The sequence below is a fragment of the Colius striatus genome, chromosome 6 (genome assembly GCF_028858725.1).
Source record: "Colius striatus isolate bColStr4 chromosome 6, bColStr4.1.hap1, whole genome shotgun sequence".
Classification (NCBI taxonomy): Eukaryota; Metazoa; Chordata; class Aves; order Coliiformes; family Coliidae; genus Colius; species Colius striatus.
The window spans coordinates 21,125,223-21,151,541 of record NC_084764.1 but is presented as its reverse complement, the minus strand read 5'-3'; the positions used below and the strand labels follow the sequence as shown (position 1 = coordinate 21,151,541).

Sequence of the window (26,319 nt, the reverse complement as noted above, 5' to 3'; positions counted from 1 at the left end):
TCAGATCCCTGATGTTACAGTTAACAAATATTTCACTATCAGAGTGACGAAGCAGTGGCACAGGCTGCCCAGAGGGTTTGTGGAGTCTCCTTCCTTGGAGGTCTTCAAGACTCGTTTGGACATGTTCCTATGCAACCTGATCTAGGTGAACCTGCTTTTGCAGGGGATGTTAGGCTAGATGATCTCTAAAGGTCCCTTCCATCCCTTACCATTCTGTGATTCTATGATTCGTGTATTGTGAATGCAAGTCATGAGAGCCAACTCTAATTACTAATAAAAATGTAGATTAAAGGAAGTAAACTCATCAATTAAACTAAAATATTTTCACAAGAGAGATGGCTGTTAAGTTGGAATCTGTTTTTTTTTTTTATAGAGCATAAGGTGTATTCAGGATAGACACAGACTGACAACTAGTAGACATAGGCTGTGAAAGGAGTAAAATGCAAAGGTAGAGTTAAAATGATTTGCCTAAAACCATGCATAAAGTTTCTAAAAAATGTTCCGAGTCTGTATTCTTAAACTAATTTGCTGCTTTTTCTTGAAGGCTGTTCTTTTCTAGAGACAATAATGTGTCTGATCTATCTTTGTAAGACTATCTTTATTTTAAATTTGTAATACAGATATTTAAGAGAAAGTACATTGGGAGGAAACTTGTTTGAAGTCAACGTACTTTTGAAAATTTAAAGGAAATGTGCTCTGGGATCAGTGGAGGAAAATTAATTGTTCATGCTATATAAACTTTTTATTGTATTTTTATAGCCAAGTGGATTATCGAGCAAAACTCTGGGCTTGCAACTTCTGTTATCAGAGAAATCAGGTAAGAAAATGGAAGTGTTAAGGATATAGGTCTTTTTTATAAGGTAAAAGTGAAAATCTTTATTTGTCAAATTATAGTTGTGAACTGAAATTGACAGAAGAGTATGATTGTGCAGCTATCTTTAAAGATTGCATTGAGATTTTTTTCCATGACAACAATAGTGAACATCTGTTGCAGAGAAAAGTAGTCAGTATATATGTTTTTGTATAAATTGTAATCTTTTATTTATACTTTATTTCTGTGGTTTTATTTGCAGTTTCCTCCTACCTATGCTGGCATATCTGAAATGAATCAGCCAGCTGAACTTCTGCCTCAGTTCTCCAGCATTGAATATGTAGTACAGGTAAAATCATTACATAAAATTTTTAGTGTCTATAGCCTTGCAATATACAAAAATAATTAATTTTATTTATTGTGTTTTAATGATTGTCAGTCTATTTGTGATTCTTTAGTAGAGTGAACATTTATGCTATCAATTGGAAGTGGAAAACACAATATTATGAGAACACAAGAATGGCTAATAAGACTGTTTTTTAAAAAAAGGACAAGAAGAGAGGTCCCTTCTAAAGACAGTATTTCTGTTAGGTCTGCTTCTTCATCAGGAGTTTAATTTGTTTTGGTACCAGGAGTCTGCTTACAGTTGTTGTTTGCTCAAATGATTTCAGTGTGAATTTGGGTGGCTATTGGTTCACCTCTCATTAATCATTTGAGTTTGTGTTCCAGTATTTCTATTTGAATATGTATTTGAGTACATATTAAGTTTGTTTATGAGTTATTTTTAGGGCTATCTGATTTAGAGAAAACAGCCAATACATATTCAGTTCAGGTATTTGTATTTTAGTATTTAGGTATTTTTAAGTTAGAAACTAGTTAAATAGGACTAAAAGATGGACCTTAACCCCCCAAATTGCAAACATTTACACTTGCAAATTTGGAATCTCTTAATTCTGTTTTTGAGGATTAAACTTTGTAAGACTGGAGTAAGGCATTCAGATTATGAAAAGAGTGAAGACTGAAGAGAATCTTTGCTTTTTGCCAACTCTTGTAACATCAGGGGGTGTTTACTTGTAGTACAGCAAAATTAGTTTGGCAAGAGAAAAGAACTGATGATCCTGTTTGGACATGTTCTTATGCGACCTGATCTAGGTGGACCTGCTTCTGTGAGGGGGTTAGACTAGATGATGTCTAAAGGTCCCTTCCAACCCCTACCATTCTGTTGATTCTGTGATCTCCAGAGAAAAATTACAAGTTGAAATGCCACAGAATGTCATCAGACTGGAATGTTTATAACTGTGAGCAATAAAAGTTCATTGTATATTAAAAAATTTAAATAATTGGCACATGCTTCAAAACTGTTGTGCATCCTGAAAGATTATTTTCTTCTGTAGTAAACATTTTTTTTTTGTGCAGAGTTCATTATGATGGGGTTTTCGTTCCCTTTTAGCCCCAAATACTGATTACTGCTTGAGGGGATGTTAGATGGAAAGTTAGATGGAAAATGGATATTATTGGTATGATTAAAATTAAAACTTTAATAAAAATGTGCTTCATTTGTTCATTTTTGATCCTGTAAATATTGCAAGGCTTATTTTTCATGTATTTATACTTGTGTTTCTTAAAGCGTGGTCCTCAGATGCCTTTGATATTTCTTTATGTCGTGGACACATGCATGGAAGATGAAGACTTGCAAGCTCTGAAGGAATCCATGCAAATGTCACTTAGTCTCCTGCCACCAACTGCATTAGTAGGTCTCATTACCTTTGGCCGAATGGTGCAAGTTCATGAGCTTGGCTGTGAAGGCATTTCCAAGAGTTATGTCTTCAGAGGAACAAAAGACCTATCTGCAAAACAGCTTCAGGTAACTCACAAAAGCAAACAAAATGAAATCGTCAAAGTAATGATGCTGAAGGTCTTATAAACAAATTTTGTAATAAAATCTTATGTATTTGACTACAGGAAATGCTAGGGCTTACAAAAGTTGCTGTTTCACAAGTTGGTCGGGGTCCTCAAGTGCAGCAGCCACCACCTTCTAACAGGTAATGTCAGAATCTAAAAAACATACCTTGGCTACCCTACTTTGCTGGAAAACTTAACGTTTTGTGAGAGTGAAAACAATGAAGTGACAGCTGAACCTTTAGTCTCCAAGCGAATTTCTGCCTGTTGAAATGTTTATAGCCTGTTTCTTTCCTACAGTTCGTACTGGGAAGAAAAGACTTAATGATAGTAAAATCATCTGGATGATGATTTCAAAATGCTCTGGGAATGTATTATAGATATGTAGATGATGATGCTTCTGTTGGTTGGTGTGCTGGGAAGTTAATAGTTTCTTTAGTGCCCCTTTTTTATGTGCGTGCTGTTTTGCCTTCCCTTTTTCTGCCTCTTTCACTCCTCTCCTGTCTTCTTTGTCTCTCATTTGGAAATTGCAGGTTTGTGTTGGATTCTTCTATGTGTTTCCCTGTGACATGGAATAAATTGATCAAGTGACAAAAGAGAGAGATAGTTTTTCCATCTCTGCTTTCTAATAAATATCTGCGCTAGTAGACAGCTTGTAGCAGAGGACACGATGAAATCTGTATACATTAATGTTTCTTCAGATTTTTTATTTTCACAGAAGTAGTGAAATGTGAATTTCTTTTTGTGATTGCTAGGTCATCATTTGCTGTGTTCTTTTGGCTCGGTAGGGTTTTTTCTGCATAATGGTGATAACTAAGTCAGCAAGTTTTTATTCTGCTAGCTCTTTGTGTAACTTCTAAGCTGAATGTGCTGTGTGTGTAGTAAGACCAAATGGCATTATCTTGGTGGGACATTGACCGGAACCCAGACTAGAATCTTGAGTTAGACATTACTATGTGTGATATATGGGTAGTGAGCAACTGATAGGATTTTTATTTAATTTGAATCTAAACCAATTCCATTCCATGTATTTGTTTACAGATTTTTGCAACCAGTGCAGAAAATTGATATGAATCTTACTGATCTTTTGGGTGAACTGCAACGGGATCCTTGGCCTGTTCCCCAAGGAAAACGGCCCTTGCGTTCTTCTGGCGTGGCTCTTTCTATAGCTGTAGGACTCCTTGAGGTAAACAGCTTTAACTATGCTGATGGTAATGTGTAAACAGATCATTTTTTTGCAGAAAAGCTGCCACAATCAATACGTAAAAACCTTAGTAATTGATGCATATTACGCTGGTGTGATGGATATAATCCCCTACACGTATAGAAAAGTTGTAGTTGTTTAGGCATTTTAATGATGCAAAACTGAGACTTTGAATTAATGGCAAATTTGAGATTTGGGAGGGGGAAAGTACAGTTATTGTTAGAGTCCTTTCAATGTCATAAATACCTGCATAGCTATTTCTTCTGTTCAATTTGTGGCAAACTGGGATGATTTTGTCTCTTTCTGCAGTGCACCTTTCCCAATACCGGTGCACGCATCATGATGTTCATTGGAGGACCAGCTACACAAGGACCTGGCATGGTTGTAGGGGATGAATTGAAATTACCTATAAGATCATGGCATGACATTGAAAAAGACAATGCTAAATATGTTAAAAAGGGTACTAAGGTAAGATGATCATGGGTGATATACTGGGTGTCCTATCAGTAAATAAGCATTTCCATTGCCTAGCACTTTAAAATACTGTTAGTGTTAGCAAATGAAAAAAGAGGTAGGAATTTACTTGTCTTTGAATAGTGGTATATCTTCAGAAAACTTCATATATTGTTAGGACTTTGTGTATCTCACATTAAAATTCTTTGCAGTGTTTTTCTGGCTTAAGTCAGAAAAGGTTTATGTGACTAAATGACACATTGAGAGTAAGGCTGTCTGCTTCTAAGGCAGCTGCTCAAAACTATCTGTGTAGTTGGGACAGAGCGTAGGCAGCAGAGTTTAAGCATTGTTAATTTAACATTAAGTGTACATTTTGGCAGATGAACTGCATCCAAACCCTGCTGAATTAATCTTAACTGATTGCAATGGGAATTTAAACAATTAACTCAGTTGCAGGCACCTGTCATTGCAGACACTTGAGATTAGAAAGGTGAATGTAATTCTGTGTGTTGGATCTAGTGCATAGTGTAAAGTTTACAGAGAATAAATTAAAGTAATTTTCTAGGTTAAATAGCATCTATTTCTGGTCAGGAAAAAACTCTCAAGTATTGAAAATTCCAGTCTTAATTTTAATTTCAGGAAAAAAAATTGTTTTAACTTGTGTTAGAACATGATGTGAATAAAATCTGATAATGTTGTTTTAGAAAATTTTTGGGAGTTTGGGATTTAAGATGAGGAGAGTTCATGTTGTAAAGTGCTATGAACTGTATTTTCATCTTGGATTTAGCATTTTGAAGCCTTGGCTAATCGAGCTGCAACAAATGGTCATGTTGTTGACATATATGCATGTGCATTGGATCAGACTGGTCTTCTGGAGATGAAGTGTTGTCCCAACTACACTGGGTATTTGTCTTTTATTTTTTTAAGTAGTACATGAAGATGCATTTTTATCTTTTTTTAAATTGTCAGGAAGCACTTATCAAAAATGTTCTGCTACGTTAAAAAAAAAAGAAAATGCACTAACCTACTGTTAGACTGTGATGATTGCATTTGTACTGGAATTTTAAATTTTTCAACCTCTGGCAAATTTGTCACTACAGTTGTTCATTTAATCAGAAGGGGATTTGCTCTTCTTTCTTTCAATATGATCTGTTTGAGTCTTAAGTAACACGGATGTCTCTTAAACAGGCCATTTGTCCTATACACTGTGTCTGTTTTTCAGTGCGTGTATATGTAAGCTGCAGGTTTCAGTAAGTAAAAGCACCTGTCATCCTTCTTTTTCTTGCTATTCAGAGTGATACAAAACCCTGTGTTGTTATTTCTGTCTTGTTTATGTCCTTCTATATATTGTTTGTAGGTTTAACTACTGACTTAGGTGATTATCAGGTACATCTATTGCTCCTGATTTCTGCTTCAGTTCTACATTTCAGATATGATCTTGTATTCTCTCCAGCCTGTCTTGCCATCATTTCTCTTCAATATCATCAAAGCAAGTTTTAGTCTTGTGGATGACAACCTCACTCCTCCTGTCATGCAGATCTACAGTCTGGGATAACTTTTGACTCTTGCTTCCATGTCAAGTACCTCCATTCATTTTGTAAATCGTGTGAATTTTTCCTCCATATTTTCTTCAAAGGCTGTCTTTTCTTTCTCTTTCTGAAAGCCTTTTCTGCTCTCATAATATTTCATCTTTACTAGTACAGCCACCCTTCGGTTTTTAGGCTAGATGTCTGAATTCTGTTCTTATTGCTGTTAGCTTTGTGAATACTAACTGCTGGTAAAATTAAGCAAAGCATCTGGTCTACCTGTGGGTAACAGTCCTGAGTTGCCTGTCAATATCTTGATATGACAGGGGGTCCTAAGCACATGCTATGTATCTCGGCATATACCAAGGAGTATGGGAGATGCAGCCTCAAGTTGTGATGAACACACACTGTTGAGTTTCAGGCCAGCTTGACCATGATAATTGCTGCTGAATTGCTTCTTTTCAGAGCTATATGTAGCCTTAGCTTGGGAGTTTCCACTGCTCAGTGTCTTTGACCTGCACATTTGACTCCTATTCCTTTTCTGCACCAAACTCTTTCTGTATTTTTCTGTCTATGACAGTGTAATTTTTCCCTTCTTGTCTGCTCTTGTGACTCATCTTACCTGGTTTCCACTCTTCAGGAAAAGTAGCCTTAATGTACAGTTTGTCTTATTTCTCCTACAGCTGTTCCTCTTTTCTATTTGGTTACATCCTGCAAACAGGGAGGAATTTCAGATTCTGCCCATGACACTCATCTTCTGTCTTTGAGTATCCACCTGAAAATGTGTATACCTTCTTTTGCTGTAATGTTTGACGTATTAACACGTTCTACTAATATGATTTTATGAATATTTTTTGATGATTATAAATAATATCTCCCCTTACTGTGAATGAATTCAGTGTATGATATTTCATAGTAAGTGGCAGTTGTTGCGTTTACAATATCTACAGAATATTGCTGAGCATTGAAATAAATCATGCTTTTTGAGCTTAGATTTAAACCTGAAATAATGAGTGAACTCCACAAAATGATGTGGAAATATGTTGGAATATTGAATATTAGAATTAAAATGATTTTGCATGACAATGTTATGAGACATTCATAGTGTTGAAGTCCAGTATAGTATATTTCCAGTAAAAGGTTTTTATTATCTATTATAATCAAGATGAACTTAACTTTCTGATTGTACAAGAAATTCACTTAAAAATTTCATCCCTAACATTGTAGCAACATATTAATTTTATGATAGTCCATTTTAAGGCGGCAAAAATATGCCTCACAATGAACTGTATGTAGTTTTAGACCTTAATAAAAATAAGCTCTGTAAATCCCATGCATAACAAGTAATCTGTTTTAACTCAGGGGTTTTGTTTACTTTGTTGTTGTCTAGAGGCTACATGGTAATGGGAGACTCTTTCAATACATCTTTATTCAAACAAACCTTTCAGAGAGTATTCATGAAAGATATGCAAGGACAATTTAAAATGGGATTTGGTGGCACATTAGAAATAAAGGTAAGAATAGAAAAACGCAGCACATTAGTGAAACACTGGAATAGGATGGCAATAAAATGTGGAATCTTTACCCTTTAAGGAATTTTTATGCCTCTGTTTTTGTAGTTCTGTGATTCTGTAAATGTGAATCAGGTATAATGTTAATTGCTTCTTACCCTGCATTCAATGATGGATAAAAAGGAGACTAAAGTAAACTAAATATCTCCGTTAGAAACTCACAGTGCTGTGTGCGTAGATATTGGTATGAATAGTGTTTCTTGGTTTTAGGTCCAAGTTCCCTATCTAGACCAGAACAGCTTTCTTTCCATCTTTATCAGAATCTGCTCTGGCACTTGAACAATATTAATTTTCAGCTCCACTCATGTGAGAAGGTTAGAATTGAATGTGCTGTATGTTCAGGTACTGTCCTCTGTGCAGTTTCTTGCAAAATATTCCAGTCCTTTGTAGAAGAATATGGGGCTGTTTTCTTGTTCAGTAAAATTTTAAGTTTTTACTACTAGGACAAATAGTTGAACTCTCCTTTTTCACGTAAGTGTTCTTGTGGATTTTGTTGGAAGATCCTGAAAAATGAAAAAAGAGAGTCCAAGTTCTAGAGGGATGTGCAAATAATTTCAAACAGTAAAATGACATTGGAAAAATGTAAATAACTGGATTCTGCCTTTATCTAAATATGTTTAGTAGATGGAGTATAAATTAATTGTGGGGTATGTACAGGCTTATCTTACCAGTCTTCAGTTTTAATCTCATCTTGTGAATTATTTTGCTAGAAAATACATGCTATCCACTATACTTTCTAGGCTTTCAGGTTCACAAATAACAGCAGCTTTTCTCCCACGTTTTACCTTATGTTCATTCTGTTGTATCAGATGTACTGATTGGTGCGGCGAATGGAAGTAACTAGAAAGTGAACACAAAAAGATTCCCTAAATGTATTGAACATTATGATCTGTATAACCTCTCTTAAATGTATCAAGAGCCTGATATGTATTGAGTTTTTAATTAACTGAGGATAAAATATGACTGAATTCTTCTTACTGTGACATATTAATGTGTGGGTTTTTTTCTAAATATGAAGACTTCAAGAGAAGTAAAGATTTCTGGAGCAATTGGACCCTGTGTGTCTCTCAACTCTAAAGGACCCTGTGTCTCTGAAAATGTAAGTAAACTTTGCTGAAAATGAAGGTAATATCCTGCCATGGAAAAATTAGGATTTAAGATTTAAGAGGCTGAAGGTTTCCCATAAATGAAACAAATAGTGTTTACTTTTAAACAATTTAAAATTGCATACGTGCAAGGGCTGTTTGTTTGGACAAGCTCCTGTTCACTGCTAGATTAAGTTCAAGTTGTATTAAGCTTTGCAGATCCCTTGTTACTTGTTTAGGTTTGTCCAATGAGAGATTACTTAAAAATTTATTCTAGTGAAATTATACATTGACGTAGGAGAAATGTAATAGGAAGCGAGTTAGATTGCTTTGTCATTAAAATCAGAGCTATGCTCTTTTATCCAAAGAGAGCCATAAAAATACTTTATTTAGAAAGACAGAGAACAGGAGGACACAAGACCATGGAAGCGTGGTTTTGACTTGTCTTCCTGTATGTGTAGCTGTTTCATCAAATGTACATGTAGTAAATTGATTAGAATATCCAATTATTACAACTACCTGAAGGAACTCCTTTAAATTTACATCAGACTTAAATGGTCATTTATTTCCTTGGCAAATAATATTATTACAAGTTAATTTTGTATTTGGTTACTATTCAAAAACAATTCCTGCAAGTAGCCAAAATATCTTACATTTGAGAAGTCTCACTTGTTCCTAACAGTCTCTGTGATAGAGCTCTTTGAGTTTGAAAGTGCTTATAAATGGTCTGCTTTAATCAAGCATTTTTCTTGCATATATTTTCCTTATATTTATGATTGTATCTTTCTGAACTAAAAATGTCAGTATGATCAGCTTTTTTTTCTTAGTGATCTGATACAGATTTTCTTATTTCATCACCTGAAGGACTGCACATATTATATTAAAAGTAAAAACCACAAAACTCAGTTAGATGTACATCTGTTTATTTAAACTACATGTCTAAATCATCGGAGGTATATAGAGTTTTTTAATTGTGAGTTCATATCTGTTGCTTTGCAGTTATTATTATTTTCTATGAATTTCTGTCTATTTGTCTTTCTAATGTTTTAATCTTTGTAACTATCTCTTTTAAAAAAATTATTCCCATATCCAATGCTGCAGTTGTTTTGCAAGAGTGTTTGTCTGAGAAGCTGACAGAGTGAGCAGGGAGAAAACTTGTGGTAGAGTAGTCATAGAAAATTACAGATAGGTGTTGTCCTTGTACAAACCAGAAGTATTAGTTTAAGTATTATAAAGCCATAGGATCATTTTAGATGGAGAAAATCTTTAATATCATTAAGTCCAGCCACTAACCTAACATTGCCAAAATCTTTCTACAGGAGATTGGAACAGGAGGTACTTGTCAGTGGAAAATTTGTGGACTTAATCCTACTACCACACTTGCACTGTACTTTGAAGTGGTCAACCAGGTAAATATTGGCCTACTAAACACAGTAATTTTATTTTATATGACTATGTCATGGTTTAGGCCCATCAGGGAACAAAGACCAGGATTAGCCTCGAGTACTGAAGAGGCTGAGAATTGCTCAAGGGCAGGGAGAGCTTAATTGCCACTTAAGGTTCAGGACAAAACAGACCAGGCCACTCGGTTTGGGGAAGAAAACTGAAAAATACTTTAATGCAACATCAACTAAAACATACCCCCAAAACATAACCAAAATAAACCAACACAGAGTAATACAACAATGAAGAGTCCAACCAACCTTTTTAAGAACACCTTCTTGCCACACCTCCCCTCTTCCCGGGCTCAGAGCCCTGATCCCGGGGTTTTTACCTTGTACCCCCCTGAACGGTTCGGGTGGGCAGACAGTGGGGGTTTCAGTTAGTCTGTTCCCCATAGCTTCTGCCGTTTGTCCCTCCTCAGGACGGGTGAACTCCACACCAGTCCTCCCTGCAAGTCCGTGGGGTAACTCACACGCATGGCAGCCCTGCACGGGCTGCTCCGACGCTCACTTACTCCAAAGGCTGCAGCTCCTCACACAGTCTCCCACACACAGTCCCCCACACAGTCCCTCGCCCGTCCGGGCTCACTCACATGGAGCTGCTGGTAACTCTCAGTCCTGCCATGGGTCTCCATAGGTTTCAGGGGTACAGCCTGTATTCTCGCCACGGCTTGCAGAGCGGTCTCTGGTGTATTGCTTCTCCTTCCTTCCTCCTTCTCTGTCTGAAGGGTCCGCGTGGTCGCCTCCATCTTGTATCGCTCTTACACCTCCTGCCAGCACTTCAAATTCCCGTCCCCTAAATAGTGATGGCAGAGGCGCCAGATTGGCCCAGCCGGGCCGGAGGTGGATGTGAACCCAGGAGCCGGGGGAGAGTCTGCAAACTCTTTACCGGGTCTTCACTGCAACCCGCTCCCCCTGTTACTAAGCCAAAAGCTACTCCTTGCTAAACCAGAACAGACTACTGAAGCTTCTGTTTTTGTGTGATTCCCTCAAGCACAGTGGGAGTGATACAAATGATTTTGCCATTTTGTGTTGTCGTAGTTCAGAGATGGACACTAACAGCTTCATGATGAGCTAATTGTCTTATTGAGTATGATAATGAGAACCAAAGAGCTCTACAAATTTTTGGATGGATTTTGTAATCTTAAGTCCAATTTTTCTTCTCAGAGTGTTACTTACTAAAATATATTTCAGTTGCATTATATGAAAATACCATAATCTATATATTTAAAAGTGCTTTTCAATATTTCACTGTTTTAGTTACAAGCTAATTACTCCATAATGCTATATTTTAATTTATGCTTTAATTGTTCAGTATTTGCAAATATTGATTGACTTAATTGAAATATGGAAGTATATAGTCTAGTTTCCTGTCTCCCTGAGAGTGCACTAGGAAAGGATAAAAACATGACAAGCAAATGTGCTACCTCCTGAGCTTCAAATATTTGGAGATGAAGGGGAAGTACTAGAAGGAACTGTGTGAGCTGACTGTAGTTTCTATATATTTAGTATGCTATATTGCATACTTTGTAAGCTATGCAAAGGTTTGAACACTTGAACTTTGCCATTTTTCATTTTACTTTTTGTGTATTTATTTTGTTCTCATTTTATTAGTTCTAAAGCTGCTCTGGTCGTGTGTAGTAGTAGATTTCAACTGCCCGTCTCTTTTGTAATTACCTTGTATAAACCTGTATTCCTTCTGACCCATGTTTTGAAACTTCATTTTACACATGGATTCCAAGCTCTACATTTCAGTGGCACGTTCTGGGATTCCTTAATCAAGATTTTAGAGTAGTATCAATATTGTTGCCCTGTAATTATAGGGAATCACACCATGTATAAAATACAATTGCTAATTTCATTAGATTGTAACAGCCACTTTGAAATATTGTCTGTGTGAAGAGTGTGTGGAAGAAGAGAGCATTGGTTTCTCTAAGGGTATTTGGTGGAGGCAGCAAGTGCTTGTAACACCCCTTAACAGTCTACAAATTTATTATCAATGTTTAGTAAAGGCACTCAGCATAATAAAAGCACCAGACAATGCATTTATATAACTTGCCTGTTAAAAAGGTTTTAATAATTTTCTAGTAATTTGTGTATACATTTTTTAATTATACTGTAAAATCTTGAGGTTCCCTGCATTTAATTTTTTTCCTCCTGTATTTAGCACAATGCTCCCATTCCTCAAGGAGGACGTGGTGCAATCCAGTTTGTGACTCAGTACCAGCATTCCAGTGGTCAGAGACGTATCAGAGTGACTACAGTTGCCAGAAAGTATGTTTTACTTGTGATAAATCATTTTTGAAAAAGTAGGATATATGTTTGCCATTTAGTCTTTAGATTTGGTAATTAGTCTATTGTTTTGGGATATGCAGTGCCACAAGTGATGAAGGCATGGTCATACCTTTGAGACAGGTTCCTCTCGTGTTCAGTGGGCTGTTTCTTCTCTGAGAGGTTGCACTGATTGTATAATGATGTTAAGGGAGTGCTCTGAAGCAACCCAAGTGATTTTTAGATGGAGAGGAAACTTTGAGTGAAATCCTATGGCCTAAACTGGGGAAGTGGTAGAATTTGTGGAATGGCAAAGACCACTTCATAACTTTAGAGTGCTATCTGCAATTCGGGGGGATGTAAATACCTCTTCTTCGATATGTAACCTCTACCTGCACCTTCCTCGATTCAATTTACTTCAGAATTCTAGGAAGTGGTTTAATATTATGCAGGCATTTTTCAATGCCCCATGATGTTTCCTTAATCTGCAGTTGGTTAATTTGATGGAAAATTCAGTTTATCAAAAAAAGAATTGCCCTTGCTGTTGATAGGGATATCTTACTAAATGAGTTAAATAAGTGTAATCTTCTTGATGACTGGTTAAAGGGCAGATAAATAGTTCACCTTGTAAATTGAAAAGAACAGGCAAAGTGCACAAGAAAACTGCTATTGTGGGAATGTGAGATTAGCTTCGTGAACAGTGTTTTGTTACTTACCCCTTGTAATTAATATTAAAAATTAACTTTAATAAGTGGCATATTTCATTTCCCTTGTTGCATGGCATCTAGATAAAAAAGACATTTCTAATGAAAAAATGGTTAACTGAGAGGCTACTCGTTTATACCTTGTGGATTTTTGAAGCTCCAGCATGAGTTTGTTAACCTGCTAACACTGCTTGCTTTGCCTTAATTTTTAAGGGATATTTAGAGTTTGGACATCTTTCTCTTCAATGTGATGCGAACACTTTTATTTTTCTTTTGCAGCTGGGCAGATGCACAGACACAGATTCAAAACATTGCTGCCTCTTTTGACCAGGAAGCTGCTGCAATTCTCATGGCTAGATTGGCAGTATATAGGGCAGAGACAGAAGAGGGGCCTGATGTGCTTAGGTGGCTGGACAGACAACTTATACGACTGGTAAAAAGAACTTTATTAAAAGAGTCAGATTGGTTTCTTGTCTCCGGGCATGTTGTTCTTAAATGGCTAGTCTTCAGTGGTTGCTTCTTTAAAAATAATTTTAAGAAATGAACTGATAACTTCTTTTCCACAAGTAGATGTGCAGAATTAACTAAGGTTTTCTGTTTTAAATGGAAAAAAGAGTGGATGTGATTTTAGTTTGTTTATTAATGTTTCCTCAGTCTTCAGCAGTTGGTAATTGCCAGCAACTGTGAGTAACAATCTAGCATGAGATAAGCAGAAATTAGAGCTTTCCCTGCTTTCTATTGCCTGTCATGATATTGTAGATGAAATATTTTTAGGGGAAAAAATGGTCAAGGTATCTAGAAAATTATATGGAATTTCTTTATTATCAAAGTTCAGTTTACTGTTCTTTTAGCTGTAAGTAGTTGTTAACAGTTCAATTTTAAACATGTTCTCCAGGGCTGTTTAATCATCTAAATCTCATCAGCAATTTTAGAGAAAACCCCCAAAAAGCCATTGAAGCCTAATAAAAAAGGAAACCACTGCTTGTTAAGAGAACTTAAAGTCAGTGTTTCTGCTAGGTTTCTGTTTTCTTACAAAGCTGTAAGAATGTCAAAGAAAGAAACTTACACTAATGGCATAACCAAGCAATTTTTTTACTTAATCTAGATACATTTTTCTTTTACTCCAGTGTCAGAAGTTTGGAGAATATCACAAGGATGATCCAAGCTCTTTCAGATTTTCAGAAACCTTTTCACTTTACCCACAGGTGAGTAAAAGGAAGGTGTGTCTATAAAGGATAAAGAGAGAATGCTTAGTGAAGGAGGAGACACTGTAGCACAGAGTGAAATAAGGCTTTACACTGGATACCAGAATGAGAAGACACCCTGTCCCCAGCTGCTGTCTGGCCTGTGACGATAGACATATCACTTCTCTTGTCTTGGCTAGCAGGACTGAGGAAGTGATTGTGCCTTTGTACTTGGTGCTGGTGATGCTGTGTCTCAAATACTGTGTTCAGTTCTGAGCCCCTCATTACAAGAAGGACATTGAGGTGCTGGAGTGTGTGCAGAGACAGGCAACGAAGCTGGTGAAGGGTCTGGAGAACAAGTCTGATGTGGAGCAGCTGAGGGAGCTGGGGATGTTTAGCCTGGAGAAGAGGAGGCTGGTGATGCTGTGTCTCAAATAGTGTGTTCAGTTCTGGGCCCCTCATTACAAGAAAGACATTGAGGTGCTGGAGTGTGTGCAGAGACAGGCAATGAAGCTGGTGAAGGGTCTGGAGAACAAGTCTGATGTGGAGCAGCTGAGGGAGGTGGGGATGTTTAGCCTGGAGAAGAGGAGGCTGAGGGGAGATGTGATCACTCTCTAAAACTACTTGAAAGGAGGGTGGAGGTAGGTGTATCAAGTAACAAGCAGTGGGGGAAGAAGAAATAGCCCCAGGTTTTACAAGGGGAGGTTTAGATTGGGTATCAGGAAAAGTGTCTTCTTTGAAAGGGATGTCAAGTGTTGGAATAAACTGCCCAGGAAATATCCCTGGAGATATTTGAAAGATGCATAGATGAGGTGCTGAGGGACATGGTTTAGTGGTGGGCTTGGCAGTGTGAGATTAGTGTTTGGACTTGATAATCTTAAAGGTCTTTTGCAACCTAAACAATTCTGTGATTCTAACTGTATTTTTTGGAGTTCTCATCTTGCCTGAGTTTGTGATTCAGATAATGACACTGTTTTTCATAAGGGCAGTTTTAATGAAGAAATTCAGAAAAAGTAAGAAAAGATACAGTTTTGCTTTATTGTTTCATTCCTATATGATTTACAATACTGAAAAGAAACACTTTTCTGGTGACATAAACTTGATTATAATTAAACTTTGAATGGTTCTTTTTGGATAATCTATCTGGATAAATTCTTCCATTCTTTGTTGCTTTTGGTCTCTTTGTAGGCTTTAGTGATATTTCTGTTGGAATTATCTAGCAGTCTCAAGGTGTTAAGTGTTGTGGAGAGACTGATTCAGCAATGAAAGGATTTGCTTTTTCCATTTTACTAACAAAGTTTGACTTTCCTGTGGTTAATGTTCTTTTTTCTGTTCATATGCTACAACTTACCTTGTGCATTCAAGCACAGCGGCCTCTCTCATAGCAACGGTAGAATTTACAGTTAAGAAAGGATTTGGCAATGTTCAGTCATACTATTTATCAGTACTAGAAAAGAAGAAACATTGAACTTTTTTCTTATTTTAAAGCTGCTTTGTAGGTTTATCCTTTCTGATCTCTCTTTCTTACTCTCATGACTGTATAAAAAAGGCCACATATACAAGTTAAAAATGTTGAAGGACTTGATTCAGTTTTATGGTGGCATTGGTCTCACGTAGTTTGAAGAGAGCATTCTCTTCTTGTACAACTCTCCTTTTCATCTGTGAATGTTAAAACAAATGGGTTTTGTTTTGCAGTTTATGTTTCACTTGAGAAGATCTCCTTTCTTACAAGTTTTTAACAACAGTCCAGATGAGAGCTCGTACTATCGTCATCATTTTATGCGGCAAGATCTAACCCAGTCTCTCATCATGGTGCAGCCGATTCTCTATGCCTACTCTTTCAATGGACCTCCAGAGGTATCATATATAATGTAATAATAGGTTGAAAGGTGCTATTTTGAGAAGTCATTGTTTTCCTTGCAGTTGCACATTATAAAAATGTATTAGTTGAAAACTTAATACGTGAGAAAGAATATTCATTTAGGATAAAACATACTATGACTAAGCTGTATCTCAGAATTTCAATGCAGCATAGTCTTGAGAACAAAAGTCACTTTGTAAAGAGACAATGTTTTAAACTAAGGAATTTAAAAAAAAAAAGTTTTGAGAGCTATAGTTTTGCTTTTGTTTTTGCGATGCCAGAATATAAACATCAACAAAAATGGTTTTATTTAAAAATTACTTTTTTTGTAGGGTTTGAAAGAAAAGTTGGGGGGGAGTTTCTTTTCCTTTTTTTAATGTACAAAATTCCCTCTATCTTAAATGCCCTTGTCCAAAGTTACTGGCCAGACTGTGGCTCAGGCATTTACCTCCTTCAGAACATGTACCAAACTACTGCGAGTTTGATTAAGAAGAGGGTTAAGTGCAGCCATCACAAAATGAGAAGTGTGGTCAAGCAAGAGCTGACACTTCAGTGTAGAATGAGTAATAATTTTTATTCTTGGAATAGTTGCTGTTTTTGGTATTCCTGATAAGATTGGCCCAATTAAATTTTAGGATATGGATTTAATTAAATCATATGACACAATGTTGTAACTGTTACAGCTCTTAGATTCAAGTAAATAATATAGTGTCAGTATATGATCACCGTCCTTAAAAAGCTGGATTAAAAAAAATTAGATATTACATTAGATTTCATAAATCATGAATATTTACTGTATACAGCATTAGTGGATATACATGCACAGTAGTAATAGCTGCAGGGACAAGAGTAAAAAAAGCCTAAACAACCCACAGCTCCTAAATCATATACTTGAATATTCAGCTACTGAGTCTTTGTACATTGAAATATCATTCAGATTAATGGCACTGTGTTGATAAATCTGGTACTTCTAAGATTGTAAAAGTGCATAATAATGAAAGAGGTTTCAACTTTTGAATACCTTTTTTTTATTAGTTTCCTGAAGTTATATATTCAGAATCAGACTGGATAACTTTGGAATGAGTTGGTGTGGGTTGCAGTTATATAACATGAAAACAAGCAAATGTGGAGCTTTAGTAAGTGATTGAAAAAGTGATTGGTTCTAAAAGCTGGTACTGCTCTCTGATTACTCAATTCTAAATCAGTTGGTAAATTTTTATTATAAATTTTAAATCTTAGCCTGTTCTTCTGGATAGCAGCAGCATTTTACCAGATCGCATTCTCCTTATGGACACCTTTTTCCAGATCCTTATTTATCATGGAGAGGTAAGATTTGTCATTTCTTACATAAATACTATTTTTTCTGTAGGAGTGCTACATTATGAAAGTCAGTCCTCAGTTCTCATGCACTTCGATGCCTGACTCTTAATTAGTGTTTGTAGCTTGGTAGCCCAATGTGCCTCTGCACAGATACCTGACATTACTTGATGTTTCGATGCTCTTTGTTACATGGAATTTAAGATGAATTGGCTTCAGCATGCAGATTATTTGTTTTAGATCAGTATTTTTCCAGCTTTTAAGAGTGTTACTCGCTGCACCATACTGTACTTTTCACTTGTTTAGACTTCTAAACTAGTTTTTCAAGGGACAGGTGTCAGAGCACCAAGTTTTTTCATCACACTTCATCTGCACTGTCCTGGAGGAATGAAACTGCTCCTGGCAGTTAGTTAGATAGATATTTCCTAGTAATATCTATATATAAATGCTTGTGACTTGGTAGTGCTCCGCATCTCTGGATGAATTGAGCTGCTGCTTTTTACTCCTTGCTGCTGTAAATGGTTCAAAGCTGAGAGTTAGAGAAACAGTGTTCTGGATAACATTCTTGTATCTGCACTTTTAAAAATAATGACTAAATTTTAACACTTCTGAAGTAGAAAGATGTTCTCTATATTTTCATAAGATGCTGTGAGGAGGCAGGGAGGGCAGTCTGCTAAGGGAGGGAACAGGGACCCTAAGTGTGGTTGCAAGGCAGGCAGAAGCCTCACCATACCCGAGCAAAGCAAGCAGAGCAGTCTGTGGGCAGTAGCCAGGCTCAGCCTCCAGTCCAGATCACCAGACAAGCTGATGAGGGTGAGGCAGGTCCAAGTGTAAGCCAGGTAGTCGAGTCCCCATGTAGGGGATCTAGATGAGTGAGGTGCATGGCCAGGTACAGGGGTGGCTGCAGTGGAGCTCAAGCAGGAGCCAGGAAGGAGACCTGCAGTGTAAAACAGCTGCCAAGGAAAGGAGGGAGGAACCCCTGCTGAGACTCCCTCCAGGTCCTACAGCAGCCTCTATCAAGTGAGCTGACCTTGAGCAGCCAGCTTTGCTCCTAGAAGGTGGGGAGGCTGCACAACAGCCATGAAAGATAAATATTTACACTAATATTTATTTCTTACATAGACATGGATATTAGAGAACTGTAAATAGTGTCCTTGACCTCATGAACTAAATGTTTAGCATAGAAAGGGTGACAAAAATAGGATCACAAATTGTTAGTTTGCGCTTTTTTTTTAAATGAATCTAGTGGCATGTTACTTTCACATCTTGGCTTTTAAAAATTAACTTGCATGCTATAGGGCAGAAAGGAGTGAGTGATAGGGAAGAGGCCAGCAATGGCAAATTCTTCTCTGAAAAGCCCTGTGTATCCTCTAAGAAAGACTGGTGAATCAGTTCCAAACTTCCCTCTATCCCCAGACCATAGCTCAGTGGCGTAAATCAGGTTACCAGGATATGCCGGAATATGAAAACTTTCATCACTTGCTACAAGCTCCAATAGATGATGCCCAAGAAATTCTCCATTCCAGATTTCCAATGCCCAGATACATTGATACAGAGCATGGAGGAAGCCAGGTATGGTAAAATATATGTAATCTGAGAAGTTATGTGTTAGTAATGTAGTGAGATTTGTTTGGTAGTAAACGTGCATTTCTGTGCTCAAATATATGTAAATTGCAAGTGAAAATTTTGAATTTTAAAGCTTTTACAAAGCCAGATATTTAATAGTAGCTTTTTCCCTAATTTGTGAATCCTGTTAGTACTGTTTTTACTGTTTGAACTCTCAGATTCCTTGCGTGAAGTGCGTAAGAAAAAAAGTTAGTACTTGTCAGGATGTTTGAACCAATACCAGAAATATTCTTTCTATTCTTTTAAAAAAACTCATTAGTTAATACTTTGATACTCACATTTGCTTTGCTAGTGTTTAGGAACAGACAAAAGCTTACTTTCTGCTGCATTAAAAAGTTTTTAGTGGTTCTGAATTAGAGCTACAGAGTCCAGGAAGTGGCTTGATTTATAGGGGTGCTAATTGCTTTTCTGAATAGTTATCTCTGCACTCCAAATAATAGAAATGGTACATTTCATGCACGTGTGATTTTTTTTTTTTTAAAGTATAAGGAACTTCTATTTGAGAATATTGATGTGTTGTCTGTGTTTTGTTTTTTTTTTAAAGGCTCGTTTCCTGCTTTCAAAAGTAAATCCCTCTCAAACTCATAACAATATGTATGCATGGGGACAGGTAAGTCTGAATCTGCTGATGAAGATTGTACGCGTGATTTTATGTTCTTTTTCCCTATCAAGTGAGATGCTATAAATGTGTAAGTAACAATGCCAAGTTTTGAAACTGAAAAAGAGATGCAGTTTTGGCCTGATACTACCAAAATTGCAAAAGTTAAGAAAAGTGGGTTTCAGTTCTTCAGGCAAAAATGATCTGGTTTGCTATTTTAAGCTTCTGATAGGCTACTTTCATGTCTGCCCATCTTTCATAGGCAGTTACCTTCCCATTCCATAGAATCAGAGCACTTACCACTCATAAAGTCTAAGGGACCTTTTTGCAATAAGGGAAATAAATTTTTAAGTTAGCTCTAAGCAGGAACTGAGAAGTACAGCAATGTCAGTGTACTGATGTTTTCCAGAGTTTTTGTGGCCCGGGTGACCAGGACTCAGTTTTTCAGATCTTGTCTTTGGGAAGGAAGGAAGTTATATAAGAGCTTCTGTAGTGAGAATAGAAATGCTGCTGTGGGTGGATGCAAGCACAGTGTCATTTTCTCATGAAAAATGCATCATACACTTGAGGCTATGTGTTAACTGTACTTTTAGAGTGTTTTGCTAAAGGACATAAAGTTCAAGTCATGAGTGAGAGAGCTCTGTAGCAATTTTCTGGCAGATTTTTGTCAGGTAAATTTGATCAGAGTACATTTTCCTAGGGATGTGTTGGTTCTAATAAATTTTCTGGCAGTGAAGAGCACTGAGATCCAGAGTGAAAATCACAGAATCATGGAAAAGTTGGGGTTGGAAGAGGCTTTTAGACATAATCTAGTCGAACCCCCCACAGAATCACACTTGAAAAGTTTGTAGTGAATCAGGGACAGCATGATTTGAACCCAACTGTCTTGCCTCCAAAGTTGATAACCTAACCATCAATCTCTTAGTGTCTCTCCATCACATTTCCTCTACAACATACAGACAAATCATCTAGTTTGAAAGGTATTGTTTTTAGCTCAACATTACTTGGAAATTTTTGAAGTTTTGACATTTCCAACAGTACAAAATGTCTGTTTCCTGCTCGTTTATTTAGTAAGCAAACAAAACAGTATTCCAAATGTAAATGCCAAATACAAACCAAGTCTTGAACTGATCTTTAAGAAACTTAAGAAACAGTGAGACTGACGCATCTTAGAAAAGAGAACTTTCCCTTTTAATGCTGGAAAGAATTCAGTTCTAGAGTAACAGAAGGAATAATGTGTTAGTTTTCTCAGTGACTTTGCAGTGTGAGTGCTCCTCTGTTTGCAGGGTTTTTTATGAAAACAAGCAAGTAAAATTATGGAATGAGAAATGTAACTGTGGGGAGAAAATTCTAAACTAAATTGGTTTTGCTCTTGTTTTTCTCATGAGCTTCCTGGGTTGTTTCATGTATTTTTATTTTGTGCATAACTGAGTCTACAGTAAAATTTGTTGTTCCACATTGATCTGAAGAGGGCACCCACACACCACTGAAACCATATTTCAGGAGGTGATAAGTTGACTAATATGGTTTACAAAATTATAAGTAAAGATTTGAAAAAACTTTAGTGGGTGGGACCTTATATAGTATAGAAGAAGTTTTCAGAAAGTAACAATAAAGTTTTAATACAGCTTTGTTACATTGGTTAGTCTTTGAAGATGTAGTTGAGACTTTCAAATGATATTAGATATGACATTTATTTGAGAATGCCTTTATTTTTCAGCTCTGTTTTTTTTTTTTTAAAAAAAAAATGGTCACTGTAGGGAGTTTTGCCATTTGAAAAGAAAGAGGTCAGTGGCACAAATCTTATCAAATACCCAGCTAGCTGGCATCCAATCACTGCTAATTAAGTTCCAATTCTCATTGTATTATTACAGATAAAAAATTTGAAAGAAGAGAAAAAAAGACTTCAGGTGGTTTGTGAAAAATCAAAGCTAGTTCACTAGTACTTGTCAGACTTGTACATTTTGACCTTGCTGGCTTTCACTTTATTCCCCAGCAAATAAAATACTCTGCTAACTTTCCCAATAGAACGAAGGGTTCCCAGTCTTCAGAGTAAAGCTGTTTGTTCTAGCAGTGGTGAGAGCAGCTGCCTGTGTACACGTGTTGGATGAGGTGTTCAGCTTCAGGAGTAGAGTCTGTGCACTGTTTTTAATTACCCTGGATTACCACTGGCAGACATTGTGAGAGATCTTAGGGGGTCTGTCTGCTCCAGTAGTGGTTTATTTACTAGAGGATGATGTACTGTCATACGGGAGAGACAAGATGGCAAATCACGTCTTGCCCTAGAATTATACTAGTTGTAATTCCCTTGTGTCTTCTTAAATAAAAGATCTCAGGCTTAGCATTTGGCAGGCTTAGAAGTAGAGCATCCTTTATTCTCATCTAACCATCATCAGCTGACAGATAATTCAGTGGGCCTTCCTCGAGAGTGGTTGTGTATTGTGGCAAGTGTGTTGCTGTGATCTAGGAACTCTGATTGCTCTTGGATTTGTCCCTTGATCATTATCTGAGAACTGGTTTTGGCCAATTCTTGAAAAGGGGCACCAGTTAGTTCTAAGCATTCTCATTAGGACGTCTGTGTCTGTGTTTTGGGAGATTTTGTGAGAGTTGAGGCAGCTCTGATTTTATTTGGAAGTGTGAGTGCTTGGTACCTTTTGAAAAGGTTGAATTGTTGAGATTTATAGGAATTCTCCCTGCATCTGTAAATGGAAGTGGTGGCATATTGGTTTCAAAGGACTTAAGACAGTTAGTATGTAATGTTACTACAGTTAGTATGTAATGTTACATTGTTAGTATGTAATGTTACAATGGCTAGATGAGGGGGGAGAAGCAGATGTCATCTACCTTGACTTCAGCAAGGCTTTTAACACTGTCTCAGATAACATCCTCATCAGAAAGCTCAGGCAGCGTGGCTTGGATGAGTGGACAGTGAGGTGGATCGAGAGCTGGCTGAATGACAGAGGCCAGAGGGTGGTGATCAATGGCACAGAATCGAGTTGGGAGGCCTGTGGTCATTGGAGTTCCACAGGGATCGGTTCTGGGGCCAGTCTTGTTCAACATCTTCATCAATGACCTGGACGAGGGGACAGAGTGTACTCTCAGCAAGTTGGCTGATGACACTACATTGGGAGGACTGGCTGATTCCCCAGAAGGCTGTGCTGCCATTCAGCAGGATCTCGACGGGCTTGAGAGTTGGCCAGAGTTCACCAAAGACAAGGGCAGAGTCCTGCATCTGGGAAGGAACAATGCCATACACCAGTACAGGCTGGGGGTCGAACTGCTGGAGAGCAGCTCTGCAGAGAGAGACCTGGGAGGCCTGATTGATAATAAACTAAACATGAGCCAGCAATGTGCCCTCGTGGCCAAGAAGGCCAATGGCACCCTGGGATGCATCAAGAAGAGTGTGGCCAGCAGATCGAGGGAGGTTCTTCTCCCCCTCTACTCTGCCCTGGTGAGGCCTCATGTGGAGTCCTGTGTCCAGTTCTGGGCTCCTCAGCTCAAGAGGGACAGGGAAGTGCTGGAGAGAGTCCAGTGCAGGGCCACCAAGATGATCAGGGGAATAGAACATCTTTCATACAAGGAAAGGCTGCGGAAACTGGGGCTGTTTAGTCTGGAGAAGAGGAGACTTATTAACATTTATAAATGTCTAAAGAGTGGGTGTCAGGAGGTTGGGACATCCCTTTTTTCTATAGTAGCTAGCAACAGGACAAGGGCTAATGGGATGAAGCTGAAACACAAAAAGTTCTACTTAAACATAAGAAAAAACTATTTCACCGTGAGAGTGACGGAGCCCTGGCACAGGCTGCCCAGAGGGGTTGTGGAGTCTCCTTCCTTGGAGGTCTTCAAGACCCGCCTGGACATGTTCCTATGTGACCTGATCTAGATGAACCTGCTTCTGCAGGGGAGTTGGACTGGATGATCTCTAAAGGTCTCTTTCAACCCCTACCATTCTATGATTCTATGAATGTTCACGGAGCTACCAACTGCTGTTCTATTTAGACTGTTAATTTGTTTTAAAGTAGCAATTAGAAGATGACCATTTTGAATTTCTTGGATTTCTGAAAATTACTTCTGAGATAAAAAAGTTAATTGCAAAAATCCCTGGCAAAATCCACCCTTTTTAAAATATTTTGTGATCTGATTATGCATCTGATATGGCATGACTTGCAGATGTTGTTTTGGTATTGCTGAGATGGCACAGAGCTGTAGGACAGAATTGACCCAGCTTTCCTTGAGAAAGCTAGTTGACCTTCACTTGGTGTCAAATCAGAGCCTTAATGGATTTGTTTCCTCCTTTTGCTACTGATTGCTTGTGTCATTTTCATGTTTTTATTTCTCTCACTTTTGCTGCTCCACTGAGGTAGGAATGATACAGGAACTGTGGCGTGGAAGTTTTATTTACTTTGAAAAATGTCTAAGTTAGTGTTGCTATCGTCAAAAACTCCTGAGTTTTGTATGGTTGCTGTAAATATCCTGCAGCTCATTGTTGTATACGTTAACGTGGAAGAGTGTAGTTGTGGTTTATGGCTGAAATTATGTAAAAGTATGAAAATTTATGTAAATACACACTCCGTTGACTTTGTCAGAGGATTTCAGCAACTCTATGCTTCTAAGGTCTTTCTAAATTTATAAAGCGTTCATTTAATGGAATGTATTGTGCCTTAAAATGCTTTTTCTTCACACTGAATATAATTATTTCTGCTTGTTTCCTTTTATAGGAGTCTGGAGCACCCATTCTTACTGATGATGTCAGCTTGCAAGTATTTATGGATCATCTGAAGAAACTTGCTGTCTCTAGTGCTGCCTGAGATTCTGTAGTGCATTAAAGGCACAGATAAGCTGTAGTCATATTTCAGCTTTTTCACCTTTACCCTTGTCCATATCTCTCTTGACAGAGTGCTCTGATATGCACAAGCTGCCTGACTAGATGTAAAGCAGTGTTGTTTTCAAAGAAAAGCTTTTGATATCAGCAAATGTTTTAATGTGAACTGCAGTTTGTAAAAATGACAAGTAGTAGAATTATTAGAGGAAAAGGAGCAGTCATTGTGATTACTGTGTTACTATAATTGCTTTGAGATCATTTATAACAACTTTGAGTTGTGATTTCAGACTTTGTTTTAAAGGATTGAGATTGATTCTGCTCTGCACTACAAAGGCACATTGAACAATAAAGGAAATCTGGTGATGTTGGCTTTCCAGGCTGCCATATGACTTAATTTTGTTTACCCAATTTGAGCATGAAGTGAACAAAGAAGCTACAAAAAGCATGTAAAAATAGTATTAACTCAGTCTGTTGAGTTAGGCTGCTGAACTTTCTTTCCTACAGAGATACATTATTGTTCATGTATTGGTCATTTTAGGAGTACTTAATTTCAAAGATTTCTTCACACTTACTTACTTGAGTCTTTTGGAACAGAGATTTTTAAAAAATTATTTCCACATAAGGAATTTGAACTGAAACAGTTAAATCGGCTATTGCACAAAATGTAAATGCATATGTTGTATTTTTGACAAAAGTATCTGTCGTCAAACACAGTAACAGATGAATATGCTCAAAAGTTAACACTTTCAGCTTGAGCTAAGAACAAACCTTACATTACCAAAGTGAGCTAAGAGTACAGCCTTGATTTTTTTTTTGTCTTGATAAGTATACTTTAAAAAAAAAAAATATATTTACCTTTATTATTGCCTTATAATGTTATTACACTAATGCATGACACTGCACATCTGCTTTTTGTTTCTGCATCCTTTTTATTATGAATTCAACAGGCTATAGTTCTTGTTGAAACAGTATTATATAGAATATGATGTAATTAATTTGATACTTCCTACTTGATTTTTTGGGGGTGAATAAATTCGTAAGCTTTCCCATTTACTTGTTGAAGTTTACACATAAGCCAGATGTTTACATAGGTAATATGATATTTTTGTCAAGTAAAGATGTGAAATGTGGTAGTGGGCAATAAAAAAATTGTGCTAATTCTAAAGGAAGAGAGAGTTTTGACATAGGAAATTCAATCATATACTAGTGTGATAAGCAGGAGGGTTTTTTTCTATTTTCTGTAGATACTCAAAATTGGTGACATCAGTTGCTCTCCGTTTCTTTGATCTAATGACATGAGCTCCTTTTGCCTCAATACAAATAAAATAAATGTTTTTCTCTCATTTTTATATTTATTGTGCTGGTTTCTGTCACTGCTTGAAATGTGGAAATAAAGGTAGTAATTACAAAATTTGGAACAACTTCACCACTTTTATTTATGTAATAATCAGTACCAAACTTGTTTAACCTCCAGAGGTACTGAACTGTTTACACTAGTGGCAGTTTAGGAAATAAAAATTCAGTAGCCCTCTTGACTTTGTTTTGTTTTAGCTAATAAGCAGCTTATTTTTTTTCTCATAACACTAATATGTCCAATTTATTTGACAGTTAAATACCATTTGACTAATAAATCATCACCAAGTCAATGATTGTGGATGTTCTTTTTTTTCTACTTTCCTTCAAGCTCTTTAGCCATCTTTCACCTTCTAACAGGTTCTTTTATCCAGTCTCTTGGCAATGTTAGCTTCTTATGTAAGTTCAAGAATTAAAATTGTCAAAGACTTTGAAAATCCAAATATGTCTGATGTATTACCTTTGCCCTCCTGCTTATTCACTTCTTCCATAGTGTGTATGGTGGGTGAGACAGGGTTTTCCTTCACAGGAAGCATGCTGACTCTTCCCCAGCAACCCATGTCTGTCCATAGGCTCATAAGACTTGCTCTTT

At 37.1% G+C, this 26,319-nt stretch overlaps 1 protein-coding gene across 4 annotated transcripts in view; it reads left to right on the top strand.

Moving 5' to 3' along the window:
* SEC23A (SEC23 homolog A, COPII coat complex component) overlaps window positions 1–26,028 on the top strand; it is a 34,196-nt gene extending 8,168 nt beyond the window's left edge. For all 4 annotated transcript variants that reach the window (XM_061997610.1, XM_061997609.1, XM_061997608.1 and 1 more), the window contains 18 exons: window positions 760–817; window positions 1,074–1,160; window positions 2,439–2,675; window positions 2,774–2,853; window positions 3,752–3,896; window positions 4,224–4,382; window positions 5,155–5,270; window positions 7,284–7,407; window positions 8,483–8,563; window positions 9,869–9,958; window positions 12,159–12,265; window positions 13,246–13,399; window positions 14,094–14,171; window positions 15,846–16,007; window positions 17,251–17,337; window positions 18,745–18,900; window positions 19,499–19,564; window positions 24,271–26,028. In XM_061997610.1, coding sequence (XP_061853594.1) covers window positions 760–817; window positions 1,074–1,160; window positions 2,439–2,675; window positions 2,774–2,853; window positions 3,752–3,896; window positions 4,224–4,382; window positions 5,155–5,270; window positions 7,284–7,407; window positions 8,483–8,563; window positions 9,869–9,958; window positions 12,159–12,265; window positions 13,246–13,399; window positions 14,094–14,171; window positions 15,846–16,007; window positions 17,251–17,337; window positions 18,745–18,900; window positions 19,499–19,564; window positions 24,271–24,360 — 2,077 coding nt within the window. In that variant the 3' untranslated portion in view covers window positions 24,361–26,028. The remainder of the gene's footprint in view (window positions 1–759; window positions 818–1,073; window positions 1,161–2,438; window positions 2,676–2,773; window positions 2,854–3,751; window positions 3,897–4,223; window positions 4,383–5,154; window positions 5,271–7,283; window positions 7,408–8,482; window positions 8,564–9,868; window positions 9,959–12,158; window positions 12,266–13,245; window positions 13,400–14,093; window positions 14,172–15,845; window positions 16,008–17,250; window positions 17,338–18,744; window positions 18,901–19,498; window positions 19,565–24,270) is intronic.
* The last annotated feature ends 291 nt before the right edge of the window (window positions 26,029–26,319 follow it).